The 24,564-nt window shown below is 36.4% G+C and overlaps 1 protein-coding gene across 1 annotated transcript; it reads left to right on the top strand.

Moving 5' to 3' along the window:
• Positions 1-20,308: 20,308 nt before the first annotated feature.
• On the top strand, positions 20,309-23,654 carry LOC149016003 (WAT1-related protein At4g08300-like). Its single transcript, XM_089157057.1, has 7 exons — positions 20,309-20,587; positions 20,703-20,765; positions 20,868-20,984; positions 21,663-21,903; positions 21,997-22,155; positions 22,778-22,929; positions 23,030-23,654. The coding sequence occupies exons 1-7, from the start codon at positions 20,376-20,378 to the stop codon at positions 23,253-23,255; spliced, it is 1,170 nt and encodes a 389-aa protein (XP_089013183.1). The 5' UTR covers positions 20,309-20,375; the 3' UTR covers positions 23,256-23,654.
• Positions 23,655-24,564: the final 910 nt, after the last annotated feature.

Here is a 24,564-nt window from a genome sequence, read left to right on the forward strand (position 1 = left end):
ATTGGTATGGCCTAGTGTGAGTCCTTACTCTAGTCCAGTATTGTTGGTTCGAAAGAAGGATGACGGATGGCATATCTGCGTGGATTATCATGCCTTGAATAAACTCACAGTTCCTGACAAGTTCCCCATTCCCGCAATTGACGAACTGTTGGATGAATTGGGCGGAGCCACAGTGTTCACCAAACTTGATCTGAGAGTAGGATACCACCAGATCAGAATGGCGGAAGGTGATGAGGAAAATACGGCTTTTCGTACCCATAATGGGCATTACGAGTTCCTGGTGATGCCATTTGGGCTTTCAAATGCTCCAGCCACATTTCAATCACTCATGAATGAGGTATTTCGAGAACATTTGCAAAAATTTATTTCGGTGTTCTTTGACGATATCTTGGTGTATAGTAGGACCATGGAGGAACATGTGGGTCATTTGAGAACCACCTTTATACTTCTCACACAGCACCACCTCGTTGTCAACAAAAAAAATGCATGTTTGGGGTTGTTACATTGGAGTATTTAGAGCACATCATATCTAAAGACGGAGTTGCTGCGGATCCAAGAAAGATCAAGTGCATGGTGGAGTGGCCCCAACCTGCCAATCTTAAAACCTTGCGAGGGTTTTTAGGTTTAATCGGGTATTACCGCAGATTCGTCCAAGATTATGGAAAGATTGCCGCTCCGCTTACTAACTTATTGAGGAAAGATGCATTTCAGTGGAGTAAAGAGGCAACAACGGCGTTTAATGCCCTCAAGAGAGCAATGACAACTGTTCCAGTATTGGTTATGCCAGATTTCACAAAGGAGTTTTTGGTGGAGATTGATGCTTCAAGTTTTGGGCTGGGTGTGGTTTTGATGGTATTGAGTATTGTATATGGTATTGATACTGTATGTGTATGTATTGTACCAACCAAACAATGATGCAAGAGATGACATAGACAATGACATCACACGCATGATTGAGTGTGCTTTTCATTTGCATTTGGTTTGAGTTTATATTTCCTTTTTCATGACATTTCATTTGAATTTCATTTATGTTTGCCTATAAAAGGCATGTAATGACATAAACAACAAAGAATGTTAAACCCTAAAATTTCCTTCTTTATTTGGTATCACCTCTTCCATTTTCTATCACTTTCATTTATTTCTTTATTTTTAAATTTTTTAAAATTATTTTTTAAGTATATTTTAAGCATGTAACCGTGGTGGATACCTACAATCGAGCCTCTCCACTTAGTGACGGGTGTTATTTTCATAACTATGTTCTGACTTTCTCTTGCAGATTTTAGAGTAGGATAGTGGGATATAGGTCTATAGCATGGATGATCTTCTTGGTTGTTGAAGTTTCTCTATGTGCTCCTTAATGAATACGATGGTTGTTCCCTTGCCACCCAAAGAAACTAATGAAAGGTCTTTGAGTGTTGGTGGCCATATGTTGAGATCGTTGGTAGCCCAGTTTAAGCTCGGATGAATTAGTTTCCTTAGGATTTGAGGAGAAACGTTGAATACAAAGAGAAGCGTTTTTTGGAACCCTTCCACTCATGAAGTATAATACATTGCTCCAGATTTAACCCATTTATCACTATTCTAAGAACTACTACACTCTATTATGAATACCCTGCAACCTCCCGTCTTTCTTCTTCATCTTCATTCTCATAAACTACTATACCCCTTTCTTGTACTCAAAGTTCTACGGTTGATCTCCTCTATGAAATCCATTACGTCTCGGGGTCTGGAAAAGATTCCTTTAGCAAACCAGGTACACCCTCCCTTTGTTGAATCATTACTTTGTAGTTCCTAAGCTCCCTACTTCCCAAACCATCCGTTCTTTGCTTAAACCCAAAAAGACCCCAACCATCAAAGAAATAGTCTAGTCCAGTAGTTTTTGACAGTTTCATGTGGACTCATATGGTAAAGAACAATATTTTGTCATTGATTTGGCCCGCGAACTCCCTGACTAATGGATCGTTCAAGGTTACACCCATCTTCATCTAGGTGCAATAAGACTCTCCCTCGCCTTCCAGGGTAGAATAGGCATACCGACCGTCTCCAGAATAGACCTACTTGATTCAAGGTTCCTCAAGTACCAACATGCTACGATTCACCATCTCCAGACTACTTAAATGTTGGTACTGTGTTCTTCACAATCTTCCTGAACTACAACATACCACTGGTAAATCCTCTGCTCCCACAAGCTTTGAAAGTTATTAGTACAGATTGCTAGTGCTCCTCAAGCATCAGGATCCATTGCTTCTACCTGTTACCATCAAATGTGTTATCGTCTCCAAAGTCACTCTTTTGATTTGGATACTGGCCACACAAAGGATGCATTATTTATCAAGGTAGACGCAAACCAGTTAGTCACAGCTACTCAAGTTCCAAGACAAATACTCCTTGAAGAGCTACATTGGCTTCTTCCTGATGCATGGATAACCTTGTATGAAGCCACTCATGCAGAACCAGAATCACCTCCAGCCCTTCCTTCTATCGATCCAACATACAAACAGTTGAAAGATGGTCGGATAGAGATCCAGATCCCAAAACCTGAAGAATCCTTTATGATGATTCCATTGGACTTCCCTCAAATAGAGCAACTCCCCCGTGTACCCATCAGAGCATTTTCACCTAATGGACTCCCAGTCTATGCATTCAGTTCTCCCACCAGACACCAATACTTTGATGTTTGCTAATGCTCGGACTGTATTCTGGCGACCATTCCTGCCGTCTCTGATGCACAGAAGAAACTGTGGCAAAAGGCACGTGATCCCCTTTGGGCACGATACTTTGAAGAATGCCCTAATGTTGGCCCTTTGGGTGACAACCTTGGCGAATATCAATTCATTGTAGAATATGGTACGTTTGAATGCTCACTTGGCTGTTGTCCAAAGTCTCTACCACCAGCATGTGAACCCACCCCAAAGGCTGACCCAGCTTCTAGTACTGCACCTCTGTGTTTTATGTCACAGCCTTCAGCAGGCAGCTACTCATCAATCTGCAAACAGCTCCCGGCACTGAAACTTTTGTTGATGAATAGCACAGACGCCATGTGTGGAAATCACTCCACCAAACACAATTGGATTAGACAGCCATCGAATGGAGAACTCTTCACTTATAATTATGAATTTATGACTCCCTTGGCTCAAGGTTGGAGGGGGCCTTGTTGCATTTTTTGTGAACTGTGCAAAGTCTATTAAGTTATCTGAGATTCTGTAGAGTGAGCCAGAATGGTTACCATACAACCCCTTAATTATGGTTCTTGGAAGCCTATACCATTTATTCTTTTATCTGTCCCAGTAACGTTTTCTGATGCCATTTCTGCCTTTACTCTTACATATTTGCATGTATATGCCTTGTCCCAACTTAATGGGGTCGGCTACATGGATTCTTGCCTTCCAATCAGCTTGTTTGAGGCCATGCTAGATACAAGGCCTAAGCTATCTTTTCCTTTCTCACCACTTTAATTAAAATTATACCTGTTGCTTATTTATGTAATTTTACATTTGCAAAACCTATAGGCTTGAATTCAAGAATTCATTACTCTCTCGTGATTCTTTTTTGTCTAATACCACTGAAACTACAACAACCATTATTTTGAGAATTTGCTAGTACTTGCTTCCCTGTTTCCTAGGTTTTCAGTAAATCTATAGAATACTGACGCTGAGCCCTATTCAATTGCTTATTATGGACCTTGATAAGTGTTCTGGTTGTCATTTTGTACTCTGTTTTGGTTGAGAAAGGCCTCTCTTTCTCATATACTTGGACATCTGTGTTAGGGTTAAGGTTTAAGCACAAGGTTTGCATAACAATATTTTCTTTAGCTCCTCTTTCTCCTTCTTGAGTGTTGCTGTCAACATCTCTTACATTCGAATCATGGAATGTAATTACTGAAAATAAGGGGGTACCCAAACTCATCTCAAAGTGCTTGTACCCTATTTTCTTTAGCTCCTCTTTCTCCTTGAGTGTTGCCGTCAACATCTCTTACATTCGAATCATGGAATGTAATTACTGAAAATAAGGGGGTACCCAAACTCATCTCAAAGTGCTTGTACCCTAACCCTAACAAGTGTAGCTGTCAACATCTCACATGCAATTCGGGAGTGTAGTTATTGAAAACAAGAAGGAAGTACCCGAACTCATCCTTGAGATGTGTCTCACCCTTCTCGTTTTCAGTTACTACGCTTCCTAATTTGAACATGAGAGATGTTGGATGGTGGCACTCGAGGAGGAGAAGAAAGAGTTAAAAGGAAATACTGTAATGCTTTATGATTGTTAGGGTTGGGGTTTAAACACAAGGTTTGCTTAAAGCATTACACCCTGGGAATTTAGTTTGGAATACCCAAACCATTGTTTCTAGCTAGTATTTATTGACAACTCTAGGTTCATGGTTTATGAACTTATATGGCCCATTACACCATTAGGTTGTAACCAATCCGATAGCCTATAGTAGAATATAAGTTGAGTTGTGTAAGTTCAGTATAACAGAAGCCTCAACAGTCTATGTATACATTAGAGTAAAAAAGTAGGGCTTTTTAAATGCATTGCTTTCTATTATAAGCATCTTGCTGCAATTTGCATTATTGAGCATTTTTTGGGTGTCATTATTTAGCTAGAAAATTAGGCAATTTCCAATCATAAGATACTCGAAGCAGTAACCAAGGAACGGAACTTTGCCGGATTTCGGGGTTTCGCTGGCTGACGAAACCAACAAAACCCTGAAATCTCAGCGAAAGTTCACTGAGATTTTGTAGAGTTTCGGTTGGATTTCGTCGTAAAAAATGAAGAAACTGAGGGGCACCGATCATGGGCTGGTGCAGCCAGAATCGGCGAAGATGAGGCCATGAGATGTATCACTCTGATTTGATGCCATCTTTGGCTCTCGACATGTATTCCCCACCTGAAGTTCCCATCGACTCTGCTGGTATTGTCCCGTATCTCGTCATCTAAGAAGACCAAGAAGAAGAAGAAGAAGGTTCCTTTACTTCTTTCCACCATAAACACTCTTGTTGCCATCTCTGAGCTCCAAGGCCTCGTAGATCCCATTAGAAGCTCCACTAGGAACTGTAGATCGGTATAGATCATTAGTAACAAGATCAACCTCAACAACAGTAGGATTACCTCTACTATCAATAATCTGCCTCGCTTTCACAGACTTGACGGCAAATTCCTTGGCAACCTTTACGGCCGATGGAGTGACAGCAACGGAGCTCCGAATGGTCAAAGAACGAGGTTTCCGAGAAGGAATGGAAGAGATCGAAGTAAGAAGAAGACGATGCAGATGGAAGTTTGGTGGAAAATAAGGGCTTTTCGAAGAGGTTGCAGGCTTTGGATGTTAGAGCCATTTTCTAGGTAGAGATGAAGGTCAGAACAGGTTCTTAGTATAGGGTTCTACTATTTCTATATGGAATGAAAAAGAGAGAACTAAACTGAAAAAAAATGGATTTTCCGTCAAACTCGGGAGATTTTGCCGGAAAATCTGCGATTTTTGGCGACCATTGCTGTTTTGCCGGAAAATCGGCGATTTTCCGGCAACATGTTGCAATTTCGATTCGTTTGTTTATTTATTTCGCTCTGTAGCGAACTGGGCGAATTTCGCTGAAATTTCGGCGAAATTCCCCGATACATTGTTCCTTGGCAGTAACACATTAGACAAGCATGGAGAGTGCTTATTTTTAGCAGAAAGAATGGATAGTTTACTGTGCAGAACAACCAAAAGTAAATCTGGAAAAGAACCGGCATTCCCAAGTATCCTTGAAGAAAAGATGGTTTAAAGAAGTGTCTCAATATTTCTTTGGATAATCCAAAATGACTTTGGATATCAAACAAGGTACCTTCTAGAGTCAACCATAGTGTCCAAGATCTCCCATAGTTTCTTTGCTTCCAGATTCTATGTTGTTAGAATATGAAGTTTACCTATCCTTAGAAGCAGTCTGTGCTTGATTCTGGTTACTTCAAATCAATTCAGTTCGCTACAAAGAGTTCTGATTCTACTCCTAGGACAATGTTTTCTTCTTGACATTACCAACCATGTATGTTCTTGTTTGTGCTTTGAATGAATAAAATGTGTAACACCTTTACTACCATTTCATTACAAACATCAATTATTAGTGGTAAAGATTTTCTGTGGCCAGAAAAAGTTGAGGTGAATGTGACCTAGTTAATAGCCCTCTAACTAAGAATGCTGTCTTAAAACACTCCACAAAACAACCATTGCTGAATTCTTTCAAATTGGATACCAAGCTGAAGAATGAAAATCCTTAGTGGAGTTAACTAAGTAGCTCAATCAGAAGTTATCAATAGGTTGCCACTGTACCACAGCAAGAATCTCCAAGCTTCAAACAAAATAAGAGAGGAATATAGGCCGGAGCACAATCACCACAAATAATTTGGAGAAACTAAAGCCGTACTATTTATTCCTGATTAATGCTTGATTTGATCACCATATGAATGCTAATTGCTGTACAAGCCAGTCTCTGCCATTCACATATTTTATATGAAGCTCTGCAAGGTCCTCCATTTCAGTCTTTGTGCAAACCTCTGCAAGTCTCTGAGAGGATCCAGTCAAACAATAAACTCTTGTTTGAGATTAAATATTGTCACCCAATTTAATAATCATCCAGCTCTATTCAGGTCACTCACTTGCTTCAAGCTTGTGCCTCCTCCTTATATAAATCAACCTTGGCAAATAACTTAGCATGGAGGAAACTGTTTCTTTCCGACCAGTTCATGAAAGAACTCATCAGGGAAAAGGCAACTAAGCTGGGCAAAGCAGGAAGATCCAGTGAATACATATGAAAACTCCTATGTGTGGGCACCTATGATTTTTGGCAGGAGAACATGAATGTTTCATAGAAGCTTTCAAATTCACCTTGTACAACACTGACTACTGATGCAGATAAATCATAGAAGCAAAGGAGAAGTTGGCATGTGTGGAATAGGTTTTGATTATTATAGGCCACTCCTTTGGGCATAATAGAAGTAATCTTATGTTAAAAGGTAGTATGTCAAGTCCTAGATATTAGGTACTTGAATCTAGATTTCATCTATATATATATACCTTGATTTCATATATATCTTCTGTTTTGTGAAGGCCTGTTTTGATGAAGAATTTTAAATACTAGCTTATAACGACTATTCATGTATTGGCTTGAAATCCAGTTCTATTTAGGGCTGTAAAAGAGTAAGTCAATGATATTTGTTGCTGTAAATGCGAGTTCTGTGTCAACCCAGGAATTTGTGTAGTATACACATTTTTGTTTTGGAAAACTGTGAGTTTCAGGGGGATGGAAAAAAAGGAAAAAAAAAAGAAAAGAGGATTGAACTGTTGTTTTGAGTGGATTGTTTTAGTTACTATTGGTGGATTCCAAGGGGTTCAAGTGGATATCCTGGCTTGTTTATCTTAACCTGTCTCTTCTATCTTATTTGCAAGAACAGGTCACTCTTTACTTTTCTAACACCTATTGCTTAAATATTCTGCCTCAATTTCTGTAACCTTTTTGATCTAATTAGTCCTATAATACTAGGATATGCTTCAATTATTGTTATAATCGTGTAGTCTGATTCGTAATTATGGCTTTGATTTATTTTGAGAACTATTGGTTGGCATTTAAGTTCTGGATCTACAGCTTAGCTTTGCTAACAAAAGGTAGGAGGCTTTCATGATTTCTGGTGTAGAAACAAGTCTGTTGATTGTCTCCTTGGGTTGTATTTCATTGGTTCTGGTTGATCTGATTCGTCAGTCATTATTCTGTTTTTGAACAGTTCGCACTATTTGGAATCATAGTTTGGGAAAACAAAGAGGGTATTATTGTATCTTTAATCCAATAGCAGAGATTCTTCAGAAACTAACTGGAAAGGTCAATGATCTATAGAAAACAGCAAGAGAGCATCTCGAGATAACCCATATTTTGTGAGAAAATGTGAAGTTTGGAAAGATTGACTTTGCTAGACAGACAGATTAACACTTTCTTGATTGGCTAGTATCTGGAGGGGAATCCTTGAATGGTATAACTTACAGAATGAGAGCTTAATTTGATTGGCTGGCCATATTAAAGAATTATGAGGATTTCATTAAAGCAAGGCTTAAGAGGTAGAAATACTTGACTACAGGATTTGGGAAGAAATAAAATAAGAATTGGAAATCCAATTCAACCATGAGGTGATTTGAATCATCTGTAACTCTGTAAGAGCATAGGAAAAACCAACACACATAGCCAATGCTTCGTCGCATCTTCATACTCCACATGTGCTCTCTGTGCTGCCACAATAATTTCTTCTGGTTCTGTTTGTTTCCTTCTAACCACTCTTTCAAAAAATGCTAAATACTCTTTCAATAAATGCCATACAATAAAAGAATGTAGGCTTAAGTATTGATTTACTTTCAGCTTTGCCTTTTTTATCTTTTATTTTGCTCCAGCGGTTAATCCAATCAGCTATTGAAGATGAGTTCTCATCGGGTATGTATGTCAGGGAACAACCAAACCAATACTTTCTTCGCAACCGGACACTCAAAAGTAGAATATGATCCATTGTCTCAACACCGCATCTACCGCATAGAGAGAACAAGAAGGATCAACCTGAATCTGTCCAAAAAGAAGTTCCTCCCCTGCAGCACCTTGGGTCTAGTAGGAATTGAAATTTTAGAATAAAGTTTAGGGATTCAAAAAATAAATTCAATAATTATGATTAGATCTTATAAAATCGATAGATGAAATTCTACAACAACAACAACAACAACAATAAGCCTTTTCCCAACTAAATGGGGTCGGCTACATGGATTCTTGCCCTCCAATCAGTTCTGTTCAAGGCCATGCTAGATACAAGGCCTAAGCTATACATATCCTTTCTCACCACTTCTCCTAAGGTTATCTTAGGTCTACCCCTAGCTCTTCTAGTTCCTTCAATATGGATTATATCACTTCTCCGAACAGGAGCATTTATAGGTCTCTGTTGAACGTGGCCGTGCCACCTCAAACGACTTTCTCTAAGCTTATCACTTATGGGAGCAACTCCCAGACCAACTCTAATATGATCGTTTCTTATCTTATCCATCCTAGTTTTGCCACTCATCCATCTTAGCATTCTCATTTCTGCTACACCGAGTTTATCTATATGATTCTTTTTAACATGCCCAACACTCGCACCGTACATCATAGCTGGTGGGACAACGGTCCTATAAAATTTTCCTTTAAGCTTTAATGGAATACGCCGATCACATAAGACCCCGGATGCACCTCTCCACTTCATCCACCCTATTTTAATTCTTTGGGAAACCTCATCTTCTAAATCACCTCTTTTACTTATGATTGAACCTAGGTACCTAAAACAATCACTCGGGAGGAATCTCTTTATCGTCAAGTATCACCACTTCATCATCTGCCCGATCATGACTAAAGTTACAAACTAGATATTCTGTCTTCGATCTACTAAGTTTAAAGCCTTTTGATTCCAAAGCTACTCTCCATGATTCTAATTTGGTATTAATCCCCACTTGGGTCTCATCAATCAACACAATATCATCTGCAAAAAGCATACACCAGGGGACCTCATCTTGAATGTCTTTGGTTAATTCATCCATTACCAGTGCAAATAGATATGGGCTTAAAGTTGACCCTTGATGTAGCCCAACTGTTATCGGGAATTCCTTACTTTGTCCCCCCACTGTTCTAACACTAGTCACCGAACCATCATACATATCCTTAACTATATCTACATATTTACTTGCAACACTTCTTTTCTCTATTACTTGCCAAATTAACGCTCTAGGGACTCTATCATAAGCTTTTTCTAGGTCAATAAATACCATATGAAGGTCTTTCCTACATTTTCTATACCTTTCCATAAGTCTCCTAATTAAGTAAATAGCCTCCGTTGTAGATCTTCCCGGCATAAACCCAAATTGGTTCTCCGTAACTGTAGTTAAGTGTCTCAACCGGGTTTCAATTATTCTCTCCCATAATTTCATCGTATGGCTCATCAATTTAATGCCTCTATAGTTATTACAACTTTGAATGAAATTCTAACGAAAATAAAGGAGACAAATTTTACTCTGGTTCACCTCAGTGTGAGGCTACGTCAAACATTAGGTTTTTTACTATAGTCTTTTCAAAAACAACTTACAATGTTTTATTACAAGAGAATATATATATATATATATATATATATATATATATATATATATATATATATATATATATATATATATATATATATATATATATATATATATATATATATATAGCGCTTGGAAACTCTAAGCCACAGCTATTTATGGGTTCAAGCCTAAACTGTAAAGAAAACTCCAAGGCCCACAAAAACATGGACCTTCTACAGGCTATGGGGGCGCTACCCCACATCCCCCGGGCAGCCTCTCCCATGTCCGTCGGCAACACAATGTGAAGCATGAGCCATACTCAACAAACTCTTTAGTTGAGTCCAAACATCAAAGTGTGTAAACTTCCAATCCTTTGTTTCCTTCCATTTTTTTTAGTACTATATATCAAATTTCCAAAGACCGTCCAATGGTACCTCCTCCATCATGTTCTCCGTATCACAGCTGTGATTAAAATGGAAGATATATTGGTTTTTTTGGGGGAAAAATTGTACCTCCACTCCAAACTTTATGTGCCAAACTAGAACCAATGCTTCTTCCACGGCTTGCTTCCGGTATGGCTTTCAGTCCAAAATCAATCCCATTAATGCGTTCGACCGTTTTGCTGCAATACGAGACTCCGTCGCCTGGATCCACATCCTCTGTAATTCCTTTCCCTACAATTCCCTGCAATTCCCTCATTGGATTGTGCCATGTGGCATTTAATTAATCCAATGGTTATCCAACAAAAAAGAGTTTAAATAAAATTTAAATTTATGGGTGGGTTTAAATAAAATTTAAATTTAGTTTAAATTGGATAACCATTGGATTAATTAAATGCCACATGGCACAATCCAATGAGGGAATTGCAGGGAATTGTAGGGAAAGGAATTACAGAGGATGTGAATCCCCATCGCCTTATCAACTTCAAACGTATCCTCATTTGGAGCATCATCTCTCTTGGGCATTACTATTCTGTAACTTGACAACTGAAACAGTTGTTGAGCGTTATCTCTCCCTATCAAGGTAGAGGTCTATATTTATCTTATACTCTTTCACTATACAATAAGAGGGAATCCCACCTTTTGACAAGAAAAATGAGCTCCTATAGTGTGTCTCTCTTAATATATGGTGGAGAAGTCTGAAGAGAGTATATCTTTACCTATTAGGATAGAGAATCCGAACCCGATGGATTCCATCTTGAGCAGATTTTTCGTTCACAATATGCAATATCAATCCCAATGCTACTGGTTTTGTGGTCAATTTGGTATCAACTGTTGAGTGTTCATATCATATGATTGTCACATTTGGTAACCATGCTCAGTGCATATGAACGCAAGCGTCCTCACGTATTTATTACTAGTTTAATGCATTGGATATATGTTTCTAATCTTCAGACTTCTGACAGCAATCCACCACTTTTGGTCCGTTGATTCAACAGGACATTTGTTACTTATTTTTTTTTGGGAGCATGGTTTAAAGTATTCTACGATACAATACTAGTCAATACATATCTATATTGAATATAACCAATACGATATATATCAATACATTTTTTTTTTGGTATTAGATTACTGATTATACCAAAAATATATTTGTCAGTATAATACATACTCAATAGGAGACAATACTTTTCTTAAAATTACCAAACCAAAATGATATTGGATACTAATATTTTAAACCTTGATCAGGAGTGCAAAAATATTCTTTAGTTTAACTAATGACTGAAGTTCAAATGAACCTACTTGCGAATGAAAAGAGTTTCTTAACATAATCTCTTTACTTTGGCTGGTTCTCATGCTGTCAAACACTCAGCCTAGTCTCCTTCCACTTGTGATTTTTCCTGAGGGTTTTTGGGTTTCTTCTCTCACTTCGGGTATCGTAAGTTCATTATTAGAAGGTGCCAGAATAACCCAGAAAGCACATTAGGGTTTCTAGTGAACCCTGAAAACCATTGCAAGGATTTGATAGCTACTCGAGAAAACAATCAAGACAATGGAAATCCAAGAACTTGAAGAGCCTTGTTAATGGACGCAAAGAGTACTATTAGATCCACTTAAAACATTTCTGAATATCTTTGCATTCTCTTCTACTTTACATTCTTTAATGGATTAATGGAATGAGTGTTCAAATCTCTTTCCGTCCACTAAGTTCATATTTTAATCTCCTTCACTCCCTTTTGGTAGATCTCCTAATCCCAGCATGTCCTTTCTAAAGTTTTTAGCCTTTAAAGACACAGATTCACAAGAAAAGTGAGCATCTTTGGGTTAAAGTGTATCCATAATTGTGATAAATTCAGTTAGTTCATATCCTATTCCAACTTGGGCATGCGTAATAGTAGCAGCAGCAGCAGCTGCAGCAGTTTCACGGTTCATTGCAAAAACGATTGAACCGAAAACAATTGAAAGTGGCAGGAGGAGCAAAAGCTTCAACATGATTTAAGGCATTATTTTGAATGTAGCTTCTTTTGACTAAGTCAAGTCTTTGGACTTCAAAGCAATCAATCCCTTAAAAGGAAAAATCTTAGTGGCCACCTTGGGTTTGTGCTTTTCCAAAGCAAAACCCATGAAGAGCCATCTCTGAATAATGGTTACGTAGGCTTGTGGGGTTGTAAGATCTGTCATACATCCCATACTTTTAGCTCAACATCAGGTGCTGGATAGCCTCTGAGCCAAGATTGAAAAGAGGAAATAAAGCTAAAAAAGAAATTTAGAAAGCTCAAACATGTACAGCAATGGCTTGCCATGAAGAAACTGATCTTTGATCACGCAATTAAAGAAAACTGGTCCTCTTTGACTGAATCTAAAGCTTGGTCTTTGGAGGATTTCTGATTGTTGTTGATTGAAGTGGATTGCTTCCTTTTGTGTTCTTTGTTTTTAAGTGTAGGCCAAGAAAGCATTCTTCTTGTTGTATTTGCTCACTTTAGCATGAAAATCACATCAGATATAAAGGATAAAGAAACACTAGAAAACCTTACCTTACCTTACCAGAAAATTTGAAAAAGAAACCAAGTATTCACTTGAAGACAACTGTAGAATCCTATTATATTTACAAGGAAATGATCTATGTGCCCATCTGTATTGGCATATTTCATATCAACTTCAACTCAATGAATGCTCCAGAAAAAATGGTATGTATCAAATAAGGAAGTCCTATATGATCAGAAGTGTTTTTCACGTTAAATCATAGAAGGTATAAAAATAAATATCTCACAATTCAAATAACACAACCCCATTCATTCATTCTCTCTCTCTCTCTCTCTATCTCTCAATGGAAGTACATGCAGCGAGTTATGTTTTGAGTTAAAAGACTACAAATGGATAAGTATTGGGAAATGATCGATGTCACACTCATGTGTGTTGGCATCTTTCACATCGCATGAGAAAGAATGGTTTATACCAAATAAGGAAATCCTGTATAATCAGTAAGCGTTTACGTACGTATATTACCATCTTTCACATCGAGTCAATTTTTTTTTTCCGCTAAAAGGGTCATTTTTCACATCAAGTCAATAGTTTATATAAAATAAGGAGATCCTGTATAATAAGTAAGTGTTTACGTATATTAGCATCTTTCACATCAAATCAATAAAGATATAAAAGAAAATGTCTCGCAATTCAAATAACAAAATCCCCATTTACTCTCTGTAAATGGACAATGATGCTTCCTCAGGCATCTTCTTGAAGGCAAAGAAGAACCAAAGTTCGAGTTTAAAAGACCACTAAAAGCTTTTGTGTTACTTAATTCCTATGTGCATGAACTGATATGTCATTTTCAATTTTGTATCATTTCAATGTTATAACCTACTTTTTGACTCTCTTTTTTCTTCCTTTTTGTTCAAATAGAGATGGTAATATATAAACCAGAAGTTCAATAAATTATTAGACATTGTTTCGATTTTTAGTTTTATTTTTGGATATGGGGTACCTTTTACCATTTTATCTTTATGCCAATGCATTTAAATCATTTAATATATGGGGCTAATTGGATGATGCAGAATGATATGTTAAATCAAAAAATTTATAAAAAAGAAAAGTTGAATGATTGTTGATTTTTAAGGAACTATATGTATGAAATAATTGAGAGAAAAGAAAAGTACAAAAGATACATGATTTAGAGTGGTTCGACTTTTGGCCTGCATCGATTATCAACTAATATTTAGACACATGGACTTTTCACTATCAATCATTTTAAATGAGAATGATATAGCCTACTCACAATTATCTTCTTAGTTTATCATCAATCCAAGTGTTTTGGTTGATCACAACCTTGACAACAAGAGATTATCTTCTATTACAATTTACAACTATCTTTTAAGAATCTATGGGTGTTTCGTTTAAGTTACAATAATAGCTTTATGGCTAAAACACAACTCTAGGGATTAGTTACCCTCTTTTTCGGGGTTGGGTGGCGGGGGAGAGTGTGTTATGTGTCTAATAGGACTCACTTGGTATATGACCATTAGATTGAGTCACTTAATCTGAGATAGGTTAAAAGGTTTAACTCAACAGTTATGTTAGTTTTGGAGTTTTTGGATAACTAGTGGTCAACTACCTAACATTTAGCATCAGAACTAGAACACGTTAAGGGAAATCTTGAAGAAAATAATATAGGAAAATGGAAAATGTCATCTAAAGTAGAGTGAAAGTTACCAAGAAAATACTATTTGTCACATAAAAAAGGAAAAATCTCCCAGATGGTTAGATTTTAAAGAAGACTTACTTAATAAGACATTAAAAAAAAAAGATTTACTTATATAAATCCTATTTTTGAAAATAATTACTAAATGCCAAATTTTATGATAATTTTTCTTGTTCAACTAATATTCTACCATTAACTACCCAAAAAACTCTCAAGTCTTTTATATAAAAACTTGTGAGAAGTGTTTATCAATTCCTTAAATCTCTTCGCAATTCTAGGGTGTGCAACATCTTATCTTTTGTAGCTCTTGGTCCTTGTATCATTCATCAGCTTCATCGTTTGCAATGAAACGCTTGAGGGTAATTTAGATAGTTCATGGTAGAATATTAGTTAGGTAGACAATTCATCACAAAATTTGAGATGTAGTAATTATTTTCAAAAGTACAATCCATTTGAGTAAAACATTTTTTTAAATATTTAATTAAGTAATTTTTTAAAAAATTTTTATCATCCAAGAAAATTTTCCAATAAAAAAAAGAGGGAGCACAGTGAGCTAAATTGAGTGAAGAGCTCTTGGCACACTGATCAAATAGCTAATAGTGTGGGTGTAAAACCATATTCTATGAATAGTGAATCAAGACTCTCAAAATAGTACCAAGTGGAATGCATGATAGAGATAGAGAAGTGTCAAAGTTGATTACTATCTTGTAAATGATGGATCAATGATGCCTGCAGTGGCATTACATCCTTCTTTTTGTTTATGGAAGATGTGAGAAAGTTTGATATGGAAACTAACACAAAGATTTTATATCCCTTCAAGTCTTCTTTCAATTTAGATTTGGTATCAGACCACTCACAACCAATATGAGATAGATAGATATCTTTTGAATATTAATCTTTCTTTTGCATGAGGGAGTGATTCTTGATGGATTATTGGTAAACTGAAAGCGTATGAAAACATTAAATCATGAGGTGGTTTTGAAATATTTTTAAGCATTTTTTGTGTTAAAGCTTTTTTCTGTATATCCTATTCTACCAACCAAAATGAAAAAGAGGCTTTTTAGGAAGAAACGAGGAGGAAAAGGGAGTGGAGAGAGCCTCACTTATTACAAAGTATAGCACTACCGACCATTCTTAAAGATTAAAGCAGGTGAAGGTATTCAAATCGGCCTGTTCTAGAGAAATATAAAAAAAAAAAATGAAGAAAACGTGATTCAACAAGTTAATGCCAAATGGAAATCTTGCTTGAATTAACTACAGTCCATGTTCATGTACCAATTGAGCCTTTTCTATTTTGTTGCTTCTAAGGAAGTTGTTAATCAATTTAAAACATGATTTTAGGCGAGTAAACTTTATTGGTGTATGCTACTTTCATTGATATACATGCAAATTACTTTGAGTTTACAAATTATATTATGTTTACATTCTTTGGAAGTATTTTATATACAAACATCGCCGTGTATGTAATACCATTAGTTTTAAATAGAAGAAGACATATATTTACCTCTATTAAATTCTCATATAAATGAGAACAAAATAAAAACTACATAAAAACAGTCGGGATTGCTCTTCACCTTCCCAATTTATTTACTTATTTCTTTCTTTCTTTACTCTTGAAAGTCGAAAAGGGTAAAAGAGTGCATTTTGGAAATTATGAAAATGTAGAAGCTGAGTCACAATTTAATCCTATTGTTCTAACTTTTTTCCCCCGATTTTTCAATAATTTTTATTAATTTGGCATCATGATTTTAGGTAGAATCATGTACACTTAAGTATGTTTTGCATTAAGTACTCTTTTCATGCATTTGTATGCTGTGATTAGCTTATTTTTCCCTAGTACTAGTTAGGTTTAATTACTTTTTCATGTGTTCTAACTTCCATCCAATGATTAATATGCACATTTATTGTTCACCTCATAGAATAGATGCTTTCTGACATTTGGAAAGTATATAACTCTTCACTTTTGTCACTTAGTTATACATTGGGTTAGTCCATATGACTCTTCACTTCTACATTTGGTAGTTTATTGGGTTAGTCTCGTATGAATTGTAGGTAGAGGATTATGCTCTTCTCATTATTCTTTTACGCATTTAGAAGGGAATAATCCATGTTTGGGCACTTACAAAGCGGATCAGAAGTAGATCCTCTTCCTAAACATACGGCAGGGGGGTGTGTGAGGGGAGCATGGTCCTCTATCCTGTAGATAGAAGATCACAACTCCCTTGTGATAGAGGACTCCCCACGCATCTCAATCACAAAATTTAGCCTAAATCATGGAAGGTTGTCAGTAGAAAACTACTTGAATTCCACCAAATGAAAATGATCGAACATAAACGAAATGACATCATTTGTACTATTTTTTTGGGCTAAAACGTCACTTGTATTAAGAATAGATAAACAAAAATATACATAGAAAAAATTACATTTGCAGAATATTGATCCATGTCTTCTTCCTCCCACCCTCGATATTCCAAAAGAATATCATCATAAACAAATTCTAAAAAAAAAAAAAACCCTTTTAGCCTATAATATAACTTTAATTGTTCATCTCACTATTTTCTTTCTCCATCAAGAGTCAATCAATTTTTGTAATTTCTTCAAAAGCAATCTCCCTTCGCCTACTATTTGAGATATTTTTTCTTTTATCATTTATACCTACAGACAACTGAGCAAGGCTGATTCCTTCCGCTCTCACCAAATTGTCCCCCAGCAGTTCTGCATCATCATCAGTACTAAAGTTAGAACAGGTAAACTTTTCGATCCAATGGCCGATTGCAGACCTAAAATTCAAAATTCAAACATTGATCAGTGAGTATTGAATCGACATATATCGTGAAATGATATACCACCTGCAATTATAGGGTACAAGATGGGCATGCATGTAACTCCGGAAAACAATGGAGGTGGATCAGAGAAACCCTATAGGAATATAAATATATATACTCGTTGGATGCAGGAAGAGATTCCATGGGATCTTGTGCAAAGCAACCCATTTGTATGGACCCCTACACCACCATTATATATTGACATTTGTTCCCCAAATTCAAGTAGAATCTCCAAAAGAATAGCACAAAGGTGGAGAGAAAGCCCTTCACTACCAGTGAATTTGTGGGAGCTGAACAAGAAGCTTCACCTTATGTTTTTTATTTTATTTTTCCTTTGAAAACTTTTTCTGGGAATATGAACCATTAGCAGCCCAGATGCCATGGCTCTCTAATTGCCTGAGAAGAAGAGTTTCAGATTTTGTGAATATCACCACTACTTAAAGATCGAATAATCTCCAAAATATGAAAGGAATAAATCTTTCATGTTTGGTTGTTGATAATAAATTAAAAGGAAAATAAAAGAAGAATAATCTTACGTGAAGGGAAACCGCGTGTTTTTGCAACTGATTCTGATTGATGTGACGAAAATCACGTAGATTGTAGTGAGTGATATATTATTGATACCTTTACGTGCATGTACAATAATTGTTATTTGTCTAATGGAAGTTACTTCAATGAATCAATTGGCAATATAGGTTAGGCAAATCTAGTGCGACATATTTTAAACTGCTTGATTCAAATTGTTTATATCTTGTTCTTTGAAGTCTTTTTGATGCATTGATTAAGTATTTAGCATTTAGTATCAGAATCGACATCATATCAATGATTCGAATTCCAAAGAGGTCTACGTAGAAAAGAACTACGGCTAACTTTGTGAAAAAGTAAAAAAGCTTGAGTCAACTCATTTTATCAAATTCCGAAATCTTTCGACAACCATAGAGATGATGAAGTTAACTCGGAAGATAAGGAGAGTTGGGCTCACGACACATGTCGAATATATGATGTTTGATGCCATATGTGGCAAACATCCATGCAGGAAGAGTAAATAAATACCTAACTCATCTTATCTTGTGTCATGTCTTGTTTGGGAATTTTCTTTTCTTTTTCAAACTTGGATTTTAGATTCATAAAGGATAGTAATTCCATCCTCTAATGGGTCATCTTATCACGAAAGTTTGTGTCATGTCTTGTTTGGGAATCACAGCAAGCAATAGCTAAAGTATAATCCATACTTAGTTTCACTTTACACTAACTGTATGCATTACGGAATTTTGATCCTCTGCTGCCTAAATGTATGACCTCCTATAACTGTTTAATATCAATATGATTATACGGCAAATAGCAACATGCATTCAAGAGATATATATTATATATTTGTTAAATATATTATCTTACTTATGTGACATGATCTCTATGATTAAAGACAATTATAGCAAAGCATATATCCAAATAGTAGCAGATGATAAAGATGTCATGGTAAAGACTAGTTTTCACCATGAAAAATGTTTCAAGGTCCATTACAATGCCTAAGTGTGTCTAGATGATTGTTTTTTATATTGCCCATCTCCAGGTTGGCCCTGAGCCTTTTTCAAAACTTCTAGTTCTTTGAAATGACAGTTTCAAACTGTTTGGAGGTTTTGTCTTGCTATTTTGGATGTTTTCGAAATGACAGTTTCACACCTCCTACCACACATTAGGAAGGGGGGGGGGGGGGGGTGTAAAAGTAAGTGTAAGTGTACCTTTGAATTCTAATAAGAAAAATCAGAAATAGACATTCTTTGTAATGTGTGGTAAAGAAGTGTAAGAGGAGTATAAACCTCTTTACCCATGAAGCTAGGGGATTCAGACTCTTGAAAAAACAACTAGATTGTAATATGTTCTTCTTTCTCGTTGTAAAATCATCTTTGCTTAGTCATAGAAGTAACTCTGAGATAAACCACATAAAACTCTGTGTGCAAGTGTACCTTTTACACGAAAGAGGGGGGGGATCCATTTCTTCTTGAGTTCTTTCTAAAATATCATGCCAAATTGTGGTGACAAACGAAACAGCTATACTCTCTCTTTCTCCTTAAATTATGAAGAAGAGAAAATAGTTAGCATGGAAACATTGCATATACGTGAGTGAGGGATGTAGAGCATTGAAACAGTACTTCAAACTAGCTTTCTCTAGTGCCCTAAAATAGTTCCTTTGACCCCACACCCACCTGCTTTCCTTGGAGCGTTCTGTTTGTGTTATTTTCTATGGATGCTTGATACTATTGTACTGTACCAGACTTCCAAAGTTGGAATCCGAACACGATCGCACCATCCACCCACCCACCTCTCTCTCTCTCTCCCCCTTCTCTTCCCCTCTTTTGAGATATGCAATTCGACCAACCATGGACGACACATAAGCACCACAAAAACCGCATACATCATCAGATAGCACTAAGGAAAGACGTGGTTAAGAGTTTCAACTAATGAAGCGAAAAAAAGCAGATTAAAAGCAAACGATTTTTTATTTTTTATTTTTTTTTCAAAACACTGCATGAGGGCTTTAATCTTTTCTTGTTCTGTCTATCATCATCATCATCATCAAATGAGTCTGATTCTTGTTGCTTGGTAAATGGGTGTTAATTATTTTTTCCCCCCTCTCCCCTTTTGCGTTCTTAATGGATAACGCCTAAGGGAATCCAAATAAGGCTAAGTGCCTTACACACTTCTGTTAAAAGGTATTATTTTTTTTATTTCTCTCTTCCTATAAGAAGGGCGCCATTTCCATGGTCAGGATAGTAAGAGAGTTTAGAGAAGAGAAAAAAAAAAAAAAAGAGAGGAGCAAGTGTTCAAAGATGAAAGGCCAAAGCACAAGTGAGATGCTCTCTGCAATGTTCACCAAGTTGAAACCTTACTTGGCCATGGTCTCTCTTCAATTTGGTTATGCAGGGATGTATATCATTACTATCCTTTGCATGAAACGTGGCATGAGTCACTATGTTCTTGCTGTCTATCGCCACGCCGTTGCTACACTTGTCATTGCTCCTTTCGCACTTGTTTTCGAAAGGTCTAGCTCTAACTCTCTCTGTGATTTGAGTCTGGTTAGAACTATTAGTGTTTTGGGTTCTTCCATGGAATTAATATTTCTTTGACTGATCTCTTATGCTATCGTCTTTTCACAGGAAAATTAGGCCAAAGATGACACTCTCCATCTTCTTGAGGATAATGGTGCTCGGCTTCCTGGAGTAAAACTCTTAAACCATTACTTAATGAACTGTTCAATTCATAGAAGATCTGGGTTGGTTGACTTGTATCACTAACTTTAATCAATTCATTTGATTACACAGGCCTGTGCTTGATCAAAACTTGTACTACGTGGGGATGAACTACACCTCAGCAACATTTTCTTCTGCCATTTTTAATGCTCTCCCTGCTCTAACCTTCATAATGGCAGTGATCTTTAAGTAAGCTTCTCCATCTTAATCTTGTTCTTTTCTTAATAATATTTCAATCTTAATCATGTTTTGCTTGTGTATGTAAGTAACCAAAAAGTTGTCTAGAATCTGGACCCTCTAGCACAAGTTATGAAATCAAGGAAGCTTTTGTTTCGGAAAGGTTGATAGTGGTGGTGGGACCTAGTGATTCGTTTTCCATTGAACTCAAACTACTATTCCAGATAACTTGAACTTCACTACTATTTGCCCTAGTGCAGATACCATTAAGGACCACTAATGGTCTCCTTAATTGGAGAAGCATTAAAAGATCACTCATATCTGTTCACACAAATTCCGCCAGCGTTTGCTGCCGGTCCTCAAATTTGGATAAAGGTGGAAAACGGTACCGGAAAAATCCGAAGCAAACCTTTTTTACATGGATTCGACAACCTTAAAATGATAAAAACATCTTCTCACACAGCTTTCTTTTTTTTTCTTCTTCTTCTTCTTCTTTTCTTTTGAGGAATGATGATAAACTGATCACTTGGTTTGCATGGGCTCTCATGCATGCTCATGAATCATGGTCAGGTTTTTGAGAATCCAGATCAAAAGCATATATGCTCACACAGTTTTCTTTTCTTTTCTTTTCTTGTGTGAAATAATGTTAACTGATCACTTGGCTTGCATGGGCTCATTAATCATGGTCAGGTTAGAGAGAATCCAGATCAAAAACATACGCAGTCAGGCTAAGATCATTGGAACAGTCGTAACCATCGGTGGAGCTACACTCATGACTTTGTACAAAGGACCCATCTTGAACTTTCTGAGTTTACATGGAGGACATCACGAGACAAGCAGCAGCAATGGTTCTTCTAGTCAACACTGGGTTATAGGAACAATAATGCTACTTGCTAGTTGTTCTGGTTGGGCTGGTTTCTTTATACTGCAAGTGAGTTTCTTTCCTCTTGTTTAGCTTGTTCTCATGTAGTCTTATTAGGGTTTCAACTCAACAGAAACTGATCTCCTGGCTCTTCTGGTGCAGTCTTTCACATTAAAGGCTTACCCTGCAGAGCTCTCTTTAACTGCTTTGATATGCCTGATGGGCACCCTTCAAGGTGCAGTGGCTGCACTTGTCTTGGAACGTGACTTCAGTGGATGGGCTCTGGGTTGGGATTCTAGACTCCTTGGTCCTGTCTACACTGTAAGTGTCTATATATCTTTCATTCATTCAAGAAAAAATGGCATTTCTTGTTTTATTCCTGAGGAATTTTTTACCACATGAACCCCATGGTTTAAAGTGTAGTACGATATGATATGATACTGATTAATACATATCCATATTGGATACTGTCGACATGATACATATTGGATTGCATCAAAATTATTAGCCACTAAAACAGAATACTTGATAAGAGACAAGACGTCTCTTAAATCACTAACCAAGCTTTCCATTTCAAACAAACATGACATTATGACGACACATATTGAAAAGTCATAATAAAGTTGTGACAATTTGGTTTTGATATTATAATTGCCAAGTGGGTAATTATTTCATTTTAAGGTTTCATAAAGCATAGGCATAATTTATAGATATAAACAGTTTGAAACCTTTGATTAGCTCATCAAATATGATTTGTGCACTAATTGTGTATTTTATTACCTTAAAGTTCCCTTAATCCAAAAGAGATTAGTGGGCTAACTTTAACATCGGCTTCCAAAACATATTAGAATTTTCATTTGAACTCCATGTGAGTTTACTTAATTAGTTCTTGCTAATCATGATTAAACCTTTCTTAATCAAACAATTTGTTGATCTCTTGTAGGGTATAGTTTGCTCTGGGATGGCATATTACATGCAAGGAATGGTGATCAAGGAGAGAGGTCCTGTCTTTGTTACAGCTTTCAGCCCCCTATGCATGATCATAGTTGCTGCTTTGGGTTCTTTGATTCTTGCAGAGCAAATTCACCTGGGAAGGTAGAATTTAAACTATTTCAAACATGAAATATATCTTCTCTTTCTGTGAACTTTGTTTAGCTAGCAGATTCTGATTTCATACCTTTGTGATCAATTCTAGTGTTATTGGAGCAATTCTCATAGTTTCCGGCCTTTATTGCGTGGTTTGGGGAAAAAGCAAGGATACAACTACATCAAGTTTGAATTGTGAAAAGGGAGAGATATTCGAGTTACCAACAAAGATGATTATTGATAGTGAAGCAATTGACATGGCTGACAGCAACTCCAAAGGTGTTAATCTGATGTCAGAAACCCCATCGATCACCATTTCCAAATCCTACAAATAGTTTATTTGTGGTTCCAACTATCTGAAAGTGCTTGACTTGAGAGGGGTCCCTTTTTTATTTCTTATCAGTTCTCTAAACTAATGAGTGATGCTGGGTTCATTTCCAAGTTTATGCATGTACAGTTCCCTAAGGGTTTCGCCCTAATATGTACTATCATCTCAAGTTTTAATTAATGTTCTATTGGAGTCAATAATCAGTTGAGTAAGGTTTAAAGTATTTGTATCGAGTATCGTATTGGTCAAATGATTTTAGGATACTTATCGTCTTGTATGAGTATTATATTATCTTGACCATTACATTTTGGTGTAATCCTATATGAGCCCTTTAAAAAGAAAGAGAGATCGAGACACATCGATATGTATCGTATCAATCTTATTCAATATGAACACAGAAGCTTCCCATATCGTACCGTGAGATACTTTAAACCATGCAATTGAGGAGTTCAACACCATAATGGAATTTATACTTTTTGGATGTTGTTTTGGAAGAAATGGAATATCAAACCCTAAGGGATTTTCTTTCCGACCTAAAATAAATAATAAATAAAGAAAGAAACAAGCTACAGGGTGGAAGGTAAAAGGAAGGTCCCACAATGGGGCAAGATGAAGTGTACATAGACAATTATGAAGAATTTTGTGTCTAATCTTGATAGAGACTGTATTCCGAATCTACTCGAAAGTTCAAGAAGAGCATGCCAATCTTCTTTTATTTTCATTAAATAGTCATTGCACTGAAAGTCACTTCCTATTGATATCACGTACGTGGAGGTTTTGCCACTAAAATCATTTGACGAATCACCTCCATTTTTGCTAAAGTTGAGAAAATTTTTAGGTTTGGATCATAATAATTTATAGCTGAAGGTTGATTGAGGTGACATGACTATGTTTAATGGAGGCTTTTAAATACCCTTGTATAAAGAAATGATTTGTCTTTAATTGATCGAAGAAATTAGAATAGTTAGGAGCTAGACCTTAGGAGAAGGAGTGAGAAATGATATGCATAGCTTAAATCTTGAATTTAGTATGGCCTCAAATCAAGGTTTAAAGTATTGGTATCGAGTATTGTATCGGTCAGATGATTTTAAGAGACCTATCATCTTGTATCAAGTATTGTATCGCTATGACTAATGTATTTTAGTGTAATTCAATTGAGAGACGTAACGAGATGTATCGTATGATATCGTGGGATACTTTAAACCTTTCCTTAAATGGAACCAATTAGAAGGAAAAGATCCATGCAACAGACCCCATTTAGTTAGGATAAGACTTGTTATTGTAGTAGTAAATGAAGTTAGGATTAGTATCTAGAA

Source organism: Hakea prostrata, chromosome 5, assembly GCF_041222555.1.
Source record: "Hakea prostrata isolate BN-2017 chromosome 5, UWA_Hpros_2, whole genome shotgun sequence".
Taxonomy (NCBI): Eukaryota; Viridiplantae; Streptophyta; class Magnoliopsida; order Proteales; family Proteaceae; genus Hakea; species Hakea prostrata.

Excerpts from the sequence above, each read along its gene's own strand:
- LOC149016003 (XM_089157057.1), top strand. The coding sequence starts at position 20,376 with ATGAAAGGCCAAAGCACAAGTGAGATGCTCTCTGCAATGTTCACCAAG. Across the intron at positions 21,904-21,996 it reads CTGGTTTCTTTATACTGCAA|TCTTTCACATTAAAGGCTTA; the intron begins GTGAGTTTCTTT and ends CTTCTGGTGCAG. Across the intron at positions 22,930-23,029 it reads GAGCAAATTCACCTGGGAAG|TGTTATTGGAGCAATTCTCA; the intron begins GTAGAATTTAAA and ends GATCAATTCTAG.